Here is a 10,546-nt window from a genome sequence, read left to right on the forward strand (position 1 = left end):
ATGGGAGAGCTCTGAATTCTAATAATAACTGAGGAAAATAAGGCATGGAAAAAGGCCTTTGAACCTATCTTTTGTTTGCAATTAACCCTGGTTGATATAGGAGCATTGGAATTAAGGTGTTAAGGATGTTGCTTTTTGCTTGCATTTAATCCACAAAGAGCTCTGCAATAATAACCTTTTGAAGTATAATTTTAGAATATTACTTGTATCCTTGAAACTATAGCCTTGGAATATATATAAAGGAAATATGCTTATCTCACGCCTTATGGAAGCAGAGAAAAACAGCTTGAGAAAGGAAGATGAACATCACCTCAAGGATTTATGGTTTCGACCACAGGGAAGCTGGACATCACTGTTGTTAGATTTATATTCTCTGCAATTAAAAGGTGGACCCACATCTGGGGAGCTGTACTCCATCAGACCGGATTCGTCTTTCTTCTTTTAGAAACTGGACCGCCACCATCTGGGATCCTCCTTTTGAGATACATCCTGAGAAACTAAGATCACAATAGTGTATAGAATTGTGATGGAATAATTTGGAATAAAAATTGATGATGAGTAAAAATTTGGAAATAGAAACTGCTGAAAAAACTGATGAGTACCCCTACAAATACCTGTAACCCTCAACTATTGGTGTGCAGTTGGAGGGAAAACTTCCCCCACTGTACCCAGCGCTGTATTGCTCATACTTTACCATATTATAGAAGAAATTGATTGCTGCTTGAATATTGGTCTAGTCAAGCATCTTTTTCATAACAGCAACTAATAATATTTGTAGTAGTTTTTGTGCCATATTTATAATCTTTTTCTCCGATAGTGTCAAGGCGGGGGGCACTTTGGGGGCCGTGGAGACATTTCTGGGGCACATTTGGGGCAGTTTTGGGTCTGGGGAGGGAATTCAGAGAGAACTTGAGGGTCTGGAGGACACTTGGGGGAGCCAGGTGGGCACTTGGAGGGGCACTCAGGGATTCTGAGGGACAGTTCGGGGTCCGGGGCACCTCAAGGGGGTCCAGGGGGGCCCTTGGAGGTCAGGGAGAGGAATTTGGGGCCCTTCGGGGTCCGGGCGGGCCCTTGGGGGGCTCGAACGGGGCTCTCTGGGGCGCGGGGGGATGATGGGAGTTGTAGGCGCGGGTGTCATACGGTTAACGGGGCCGCGGAGCATCACGGGAGTTCGAAGCGCAGCTGCAATGGCTCTCGGCAGGGCGCGGGGCATGACGGGAGATGAAATCCCGGCTGGATACCGCTTTCCTGCGCCGCGGAGCATCATGGGACCTGTAGTCCCGGAAGTGGTTGGAACGCGACGTTTGGGAGTCCGGGAAGGCTCTTGGGGGACACTTTTACGTCCGAGCCGCGACTTGAGGTCCTCGGGGGAAACGAAAACGGTTCGGGAGCCCTAGAGGGGAGCTCAGGGAGATCGAACTGGGCTCTTTAGGGGGCGAGGCAGGGCAGGAGTTTTAGGCTCGGGACTGTGTACTGAGGGGCTCTGGGGCGGCGGGGGATGAGGGGAGATGAATTCCCAGAAGTGGCTGTACCGGGCATCTGTGGGGTAGGCAGCACTCAGGGGGACCGGGGACGCTTTTGAGGTGTCCCGAAAGGGCGCTGAGGGGGCACTGAGGGATCCTGGAGGGTCTGGGGGACACTTATGGGACAGATGTGGGGGGGATCCCGGGGTTCTGTGGAGCGCGGGGCAGCACGGGAATTGTAGTCCCGGCTGCAATGGGGCTGTATCCGGCCGCGGGGCATGATGGGAGTTGTAGGCAAAAGAAAAGATGGCGCCCATCTACTCACCGCCCCCAGACCCAGATCGCTGGTGTTGATTGGCTGTGGTCGGTGATGGGCGGGGGCCTCGGCAAATGGGATGTGGTGGAGGTGGGAACAGCCAAATCACCCTCCTCCAGTCCCTCCCAGTACAGCCCAGTTCATTCCCAGTACAGACCTGCATAAGCCCAGTAAAGCCCAGTTCATCCCAAGTAGAACCCAGTTCAAACACAGTGCTCCTCCAATCCCTCCCAGTACAGCCCAGTCCCTCCCAATACACCCGAGTTCATTCCCAGTCATCCCAGTTCCTCCCAATGTCATCCGCGGTATGTCCCAGTGTGCCCAGTCTTCTCTGCAATCGCCCCAGTGTCCCCAGTTTGTCCCAGTATCCCCCAGTGTCACTCCAAATATGTCCAGGGACTCCCAAAGCGTTCCCGGTGTTCCCAGTATGTCCCAGTCCTCCCCAGTGTTTCCAAGGACAGTTTAATTTCTCATGGTGGCCGTGGCAGCCAAACCCAGCAGTGGGGTCAGTGCAGTGCCCTTGGCCACAGCCCCTTGCAGTGGCCCAGTGCAGCTTGGGCTGATGATCCACCCTCACAGCTGGCCCAGGGCAGCTCTGCAGTGGCTTTGGTGGCCCCTTGGGCTGGCACACACCTGAGCAGTGTGTCTGTTTGCAGTGGGGAAACTCAGGAGTTTCAGATTGCTTCAAAAAACCCCAAAAAGGGAAAACCCCTGTTAGGCTGAGTGCAGCCAGCTCTCCAGGCACAGCAGGTCCCAGGGGAGTGAGGACAGACAGGATGGGGCTGGGCAATGTGGAGCAAGGTTGTCCACACTGGGTCAGAGCTCCAGGCACAGCTTCTGTGAGCAGGCCAGAGCTGCTGAGGAGAGACCCTGGGTCAATATCAATCACAGAATGCTGAAACTACCTCTGGTCTAAAGAGAAATAAAATAAAATACACCCTTTAAAACAGGAATGTGTATTTCTGACAAGTTCTTTGAAATCATTTTCCATTGCTGGACCAGGAAAATTAATGACCCTCTCAGGGCTTTGATGTTGTTTGCATCAGACTCAGTCCCTGAGATACTGTTTAAAAAACATCTCAAGAACTCAAAGGTAAATTTAGACTCTGAAGTTTCTTGAAGTTTTAATGGGTCCCACTGAGGAACACGACTGAGAAAGTGTCCCCAGGTTCCAGTTAGAGCAGAACACTGGAGGCAGTGATGACAGCTGGGGACAAACAAGGCCAAGGTGTCTCTGGTGCTGAGCAAAGCTGGATGTGTTTGAGGAATGCAAAGGGCCAAGGCCTGAGCCCCAGGGCCTGGCCAGGCAGATCCTGTCCCTCCCTCCTTGCTCAGGGCTCTTGCCGGGATGGGCACTGGCATGTGGGCATGTGCAATGCCAAGGGCAGGAGAATGGGGTGGCCCCTGCCAGGCTGCTGAGCAGGGACAAGGAGGCCATGAGGCCCCAGGCCTGCAAGGGTCACTTGTCTCCTGCTCCTGCCTCAGGCCCAGGCCCAGCAGCCATGGCCAAAGTGCTGCCCAAGTTGGCTCTGGCAGGGCTGTCTTGCAGCTGCTGCCCATGCCTGTGCCCTGTGCAGCCCAGGCTGTCCTACAGTGTCCCTGCCCTGCGCCTCTGTCCCTGCAGGCTGTCGGCATCCCCCGGCTGCCCCACCTGGCTGGGCCCTTCCTTTGCTGACAGCTCTGCCTCCTGCCTGCCTCTGCCTGCCCACACAAAGCCTGGGGCTGATACCAAAAGGGTTCATTCCATTTTTACCCTGCCTGGGAAATTTCAGCACGGGAATAAGGCATGCAGGGGCTGCTTTCCCAGCAAGGGTGGTTGGAAGAGAAGAAGAAGACATCTGGCTCAAGGGTGCAGGGATAGAGAAAACAAGGAGTGAATCTGGGAACTTGGGGTGGGTTTTATGGAAATGGGTAAATTGTAATTGGCATTTAGTGACTGTGTATTAGCAACACACTGGTTTAATTACATGTCCACATAAGGTTAGGAGTTATTCCCTGTTGGACCTCAGGTCTGAATAAATGATGCCTTCTCAAACACCAAAGAAGTGTTATGGAGCCTTATTCTGATATTTCAAACATTTGGTGACAGCAGAGGCTGACAACCCAAGGAGTCAGCTGTGACACTGTGGAACCCCATGGAACAAAGGGTCCATTGTGATGCACTGGAACCCCATGGAACCAAAAGTCCATTGTATCAGAGCAAGGCCTCAGGGAACCAAGGAGAGCATTGCTGACAGTGTGGAAGCTCCTGGAGCCATGGGGTCATTGTGACAGTGTGGGGCTGCATGGAACCAATGGTCCATTGGGACACTGCAGAACCTTCTGGAATCAAGGGGATCGTGTTATGCTCTGGAACCTCATGGAACAAAGGATCCATGGTGACACTGCAATGCTCAGACCATTGTTGACAGTGTGAAAGCTCCTGGAACCAAAAGTCCATTGTGACACAGCAAGGCCTCCTGGAACCAAGGGTCCCTTGTGGCTCTGTGGGGCTTCCAGAACCAAGGAGACAATTTGGACACTGTGGGGCCTCATGGAACCACCTGGCACTGTGACACAGCAGGGCCACACGGAGCCAAGGGGCCGCTGAGACACTGAGGAACCTCATGGAACCAAAGGTCCATTGTTACACTGAGAGGCCCTGTGGAACCAATGGGACCATGGTGACACCGTGGTGCTCCATGGAACCAAGGGGCCATTCTGATTCTGCTTTGCCTCATGGAGCCAAGGGGCCACCACGACACTGCAGGGCCTTGTGGAACTAAGGCAGCCTTGTGACACTGAGGGGCCCTTGGAACCAAGGGTCCATTGGGAGATTGCAGGGCCTCATGGAACCATGGAGAACATTCTGACCCTTTGGAACCCATTGGAACCAAGGGGCCATTGTGACACTGCAGAGCCTCATGGAATCAATGGGGCCAAAGTGACACTGTGGGGCTCCATGGGACAATGGGGCCATTCTGACACTGTGGAACCAAGGAGACCATTGCTCTGCTATGGGACATCATGGAACTGAGGGGGCCATTGTGACACAGCAAAGCCTCATGGAAGCAAGGACACGACAGTGACACTGTGGGGCTCCATGGGACCAAGGGGGCATTCTTAAAGTGCAGAACTAAGGAGACCACTGTGACAGTATGGGGCATCATGGAACCACAGGTCCATTGTGACACAGCATGGCTGCATGAAACCATGGAGGCCATTTTCACACTTTGAGGCCTGGTGAAACCAAAGGGCCATTGTGGCACTTTGTGTCTCCATGGAACCAAGGAGTCCATTGTGACACTATGAGGCCTTGCTGGGCCAAAGGGCAATTGTGGCACTGTGTGGCACCATGGAACCAAGGGACCATTGTGACCCTACAGGGCCACATGGAACTAAGGATTCATGGAACAATGTGGGACTCATGGAACCAAAGGTCCATTGTGAGGTTGTGACACCCCATGAAATACAAGACACCATTTTGACATGGCAGGGATTCATTGAACAAGGGTCCATTGTGATACAGCGGTACCAAGGGGAGCACTGTGACACAGCTGGGCCTCATGGAAGCAAGGGGGGACAATTGTGATGCTACAGGGCCCAATGGAAGCAAGGGGCCAGTGTGACACAGCTGGGCCTCATGCAGCCAAGGGGCCACTGGGATCCTGAGGAGCTCAAAAGAACCAAGAGGCCATTGTGACACTCTGCAGCCTCATGAAACCAAGGAGGCCATTGTGCCATTGTGCAGCTCCATGGAACCAAGGAAACCGTTTTGACACTGCAAGGCCTCATGGAAGCAAGGGACCATAGTGACACTGCAAGGCCCAATGGAAGCAAGAGGCCAGTGTGACACAGCGGAGCCTCATGTAGCCAAGGATCTAATGTGACACCAGCATTTTGAAACTGTGGGGCCCTGTGGATCCAAGGGAACAGGGAACAGGTCTGGTTGGCTTGGCCTGACTGGCTGAACTGCCCTTGGCATGTTGAGGGTCTGTTCCCCATGTGCCCCTGAAACACTGGGGCTCTGGGCTTTCCTTCCTGTGAGAATGAACTGGCCTTCTCCTCCAGGTGCTCATGTCTAAAATCATGATCTGAAATTCAGAATCCAAGATATTTATTTGGTTGCTCCTAGATGAAATCTGCCAGAACAGACAGCTCAGGCTGGCCTTGGCCTCTGGTGGCTGCTGTTCATCAGCCCTGAAACACTGGGGCTCTGTGCTTTCCTTCATGTGGAGATCATGGTAACAAAAAAAATCAGGGCATCAAGGAACCAAGGGGCAATTGTGACACTGTGGGGACCCCATGGAATCAAGGCAATCATTGTGACACTGTTGGGCTGCATGGTTCCAAGGGGCCAGTGTGAAGCAGCACTATGGAAAAGAACCACGCGCCTTTCCAGGTGCCCACAGCCAAAATTGACACTCCCCCTGAAAAATTCCCTATATGCAAGATTCTCCCAGACAAAAGCTGCCAGGACAGAGAGCTCTGGCTGGCCTTGGCTTCTGGTGGTCACCTCTCATCTCAAGGAAGCCCTGAGGAAAGAATTTGAACAGCTTTGACCACTGGAACATCTGTGAGTCTCTCCTCCTCTGAAAAATTCAGATGCTCTTCTGATCATTTGTGTCTTTTTTTCCTCATTGTGTATTATGCATGAAATATTATTTTCAGTTACATAATATTATTCTTCTCACACTATCAGTGTTATCTGACACAAAACACCGCCTCTAAATATGGATCCAGGTCACCTGTACAAACAAACACAAGAAAGAATGCAGCAGGAATGATTTGTCTCTGCTCCCATCTGTCACATCTCCTCTGGAGCTGGAGGTGCAGCCCCAGCACTGGGCAGGGCTCAGGGCTCACAAGCTCAGCTCCCACCCAGAGAACTTGCAGAGCCTGGGCTGCTCTTCTTGGCCCCTGCACGCTCAGCCAGGCTGAGATGGACACTGATGGTTTCTGGGCCAGGCTCTCTGAGCCCAGCCCAGCTCCCTGCAAGCTCTGCCAGCTGCCCTGAGCTCTGGGCAGCACCAAGGGCCTCTCTGAGCCCAGCCCAGCCCAGCCAGCTCTGGCCCCACAGCTCTGCTCAGGCCAGGCTGCTCTGGGCACTGCCCCACGGCCTCAGCCCCTGGCAAGGGCACAGCAGCAGCTGCAGCTGCCACAGGACTCAGCCCCACCATGGGGGAAGGTGCCTGGCCAAGGGAAAGGAGGCTCCCTGGGTGCCCTGCTCTCCTCTGCAGGAGATGCTGAGAGCTCTGCAGCCCCTGCTGCCATCCCATCTGCCCAGGGCAGCACAAGAGCCCCGGCCTTGGGGCCCTCAAGAGCTGCTCCTGCTCCAGGCCCAGGGCCCATCCCAAAGCTGGGGCAGCCACAAAGCTGTGCCCATTTCTGTTCATGCCTGCTGTGATAAGGATAGCACAAAATTTTTTACAAAGTGGTTGCATATTCATTTATTTCACCCTAATACAATGTGAGACTCCCTTCTTACACAATTTCTCTGGGTCACACAAGCAGCAGGGATAATTAAGTTGAAGGGGGTGGATAAGAGCATTTCTTTTAAAGTAACAGAATCAGAAGCAGAAAAAAAATTAAAATATACTTAAGGGCAGACTTGGCCTCTCATGATATGCACTGAGAGCTGCTGACAGAGGAAAGCAGGCCTTCTGTGGCTTCTTCTGGTGGGTTACCTCTGCTGGAGTCCATGTGCCTACCAAGCCACTCTAGCACTCCCCTCATTGGCTGGACAGGGGAGAGAAAATATTATGGGACACAAATCGTAGACTGAGATAAGGCAGTTTTCTAGAGCAAAAGGGGAAGATTTTACATGCACCAGCAATAAGGAAAAACCCCAATAATTTTATTCTCTTCTTCTGTCAGCAAGTGATGTTCAGCCACTTCCCAGGAAGCAGAACTTCAGCAGGTGGAGTTGTTGATCAAGAAGGCAAACACTGTAAATTGAAAATGCCCCCTATTCTTCCTCCTGCCTTAGCTTTTATACCAGAACCAGTATCATACAGTCTGGAATATCTGTTTGGTTAATTTGGGTCTCTGGCTTGCTGTCCTTTCCCAGGATTTGACCGACTTACAGCCCCTTGATGGAGAGAGAGTGCTGAGAAACAGCAGGAGCCAAACCAGGGGTGTGTTTCCAGCTCCTTTGTGGCTCCCAATGCAAAGCACTGTGCGGGCTCTTATGGGACAATGAAAAGGCTGAAAAGCATCCAGTCACAGCTTTCCTGAGAGATTCCTTGAGCTGCTGGTTCCTCAGGCTGTAAATGAGGGGGTTCAGGGCTGGAGGCACCACCGAGTACAGAATTGACACTGCCAGATCCAGGGATGGGGAGGAGATGGAGGGGGGCTTCAGGTGAGCAAATGTGTCAGTGCTGAGGAACAGGGAGAGCACGGCCAGGTGAGGGAGGCAGGTGGAAAAGGCTTTGTGCCGTCCCTGCTCAGAGGGGATCCTCAGCACAGCCCTGAAGATCTGCACATAGGAGAAAACCATGAACACAAAACAACTAAAACCTAAACAGAAAGTGACGACAAGAAGCCCAACTTCCCTTAAGCTGGAGTGTGAGCAGGAGAGCTTGAGGATCTGGGGGATTTCACAGAAGAACTGGCCCAGCGCATTGCCATGGCACAGGGGCAGGGAAAATGCATTGGCTGTGTGCAGCAGAGCATTGAGAAAGGCACTGGCCCAGGCAGCTGCTGCCATGTGGGCACAAGCTCTGCTGCCCAGGAGGGTCCCGTAGTGCAGGGGTTTGCAGATGGACACGTAGCGGTCGTAGCACATGACTGTGAGAAATGCAAATTCTGCTGCAATGAAAAAGGCAAAGAAAAATACCTGTGCAGCACATCCTGAGTAGGAGATGTTCCTGGTGTCCCAGAGGGAATTGTGCATGGCTTTGGGGACAGTGGTGCAGATCATGCCCAGGTCGCTGAGGGCCAGGTTGAGCAGGAAGAAGAACATGGGCGTGTGCAGGTGGTGGCCGCAGGCTATGGCGCTGATGATGAGGCCGTTGCCCAGGAGGGCAGCCAGGGAGATGCCCAGCAAGAGGCAGAAGTGCAGGAGCTGCAGCTGCCGCGTGTCTGCCAATGCCAGCAGGAGGAAGTGCCTGATGGAGCTGCTGTTGGACATTTCTTCATTCTGGACATTGTGAGCTGTTCAAAGACAACATTGACAATTTGGTCAAAGTACCTTGAGTACCTTGAGTCAATCCTATGCTATTTTATTACACAAGCAATCAAAATTGCTTCTCTTTATTGGGAAAATTTCATTTACCTTTTTTTTTTTTTTTTTGTTTTGTTTTGTTTTGTTTTGTTTTGTTTTGTTTTGTTTTGTTTGAGTGTAGGTTTGGACAGCTAAGTAACTCTGTTTTTTTTAGAACGGACAGAAGTCCTGTCCTGAGCAATGCTCTCAGGCTGAATACTGGGGAGCCGGGAGCCCAGAGGGAAAACAGGGCTCCCCGTGCCCCACTGCAGTCAGGCCTGCTGGTCCCACAAAGGTGCCCTTTGCTTATTTCACCTTCCTCTAGTACAGGATGTACAAATTTAAAACTGCATTTAAAAAGAAACGTGGCCTTTTTGAAGACTCCAGTTCCAAAATCAAGCTCTCCAACTCTTCTCTCTTTCCCTGTGCAGCTGGACAAGATGGAATACCAAGGGTTGGTCTGGCCTGCTGCTGCCTGGAGTTGTGCCTGCTGGGAGCTGTTTCTCGCTACCCAAGCCTTGTCCCTGCCAGCGCTGCCAGAGCCCAGCCCAGCCCTGGGGGCTCAGCTCTGCCCTGCAGACCCCTCCCAGCACAGGGCACTGCCCAGGGGCATCTCCCTGGCAGCAGGGCCTTAAGGGCAGGCCAGACAGAGATGCTGCAAGCCAATGTGCTGCTGCTGCTGTCTGTAGGGAGAGGAGGCTGAGGAGGCACTTTCTGAGGGAGATCTCAGGCCCATCTGCTGATGCCCAGGCTGACAGTGCAGGAGGCTCAGGGACACAGCCAAAGCTGACAGCCCCTTTCCCTTCCCTTTAGGAGAAAGCTGAGAGCAGCCCTGGCCATGCAGCACCATCTCCAGAGCAGGAGGAATCTGCCCTGATGGGGGTGGCTCCTTGCACCTGGAACTTCTCCCCTGCAGCGTCCATGGGGAGCTGCCAGGCAGGCTGAGAGCTGCCCCTGGCAGGTGGCACATGCCCTGGGCTGGCCAAGAGCCCTGAGGGCTGCAGGAGCTGCTCTGCAGGACAGCCCTGGGCAGCCCTGGCTGCAGCCCCAGCTTCAGCCCCTGCAGCCGTCCCTGGCAGCAGGAGCCGTTCTGCCCTGTCCCTCTGACGGTGCCCAGGGCAGCCATGCTCTGCAGCACATCCTCCCCCTCCTCCTCCTCCTCTTGCTCCTCCTGTGCCACAGAGAAACTGGGAGAGTCCTCCTGACACATCCCCCAGGCTCTGGGGTGTGCTGGCTTCAGGAGATCCCTCCAGGAGCACAGGGGACATTGCCCTGCACCCACACACTCACCATGCACAGGGCTGTGAAGATCTTTCCCCAGGTGAAGTCTCAGCTCAATGTCTTCCCAATCCTGATTGCCTTCAGCCTGTCTCTGCCTGGCTCCTGTCCCCTCAGTGCCTGCAGGCAGAGCCCTCAGCCCTGCTGGGCTGGGAGAGGAGCTGGCCCTGGAAGAGCTGTTCCTTTAAAGCTCAGCAGCACAGACACAGCACAAGGACTTTAATGAGCCTCTTGGGGATTTGGTGTTGTTTACATCAGACTCAGTCCCTGAGAGTGTCTTCAAAACACTTATCAAGAACTCAAAGT

The 10,546-nt window shown here is 53.3% G+C and overlaps 1 protein-coding gene across 1 annotated transcript; it reads right to left on the bottom strand.

Moving 5' to 3' along the window:
* Positions 1-7,840: 7,840 nt before the first annotated feature.
* Positions 7,841-8,911, bottom strand: LOC136570459 (olfactory receptor 14J1-like). Its single transcript, XM_066570930.1, has one exon. The coding sequence runs from the start codon at positions 8,888-8,890 to the stop codon at positions 7,841-7,843; it is 1,050 nt and encodes a 349-aa protein (XP_066427027.1). The 5' UTR covers positions 8,891-8,911.
* Between the last annotated feature and the right edge of the window lie 1,635 nt (positions 8,912-10,546).

This window comes from Molothrus aeneus, unplaced genomic scaffold (assembly GCF_037042795.1).
Source record: "Molothrus aeneus isolate 106 unplaced genomic scaffold, BPBGC_Maene_1.0 scaffold_34, whole genome shotgun sequence".
NCBI lineage: Eukaryota > Metazoa > Chordata > Aves > Passeriformes > Icteridae > Molothrus > Molothrus aeneus.

Coding starts and splice junctions, on each gene's coding strand:
- LOC136570459 (XM_066570930.1), bottom strand. CDS start 8,890: ATGTCCAACAGCAGCTCCATCAGGCACTTCCTCCTGCTGGCATTGGCA.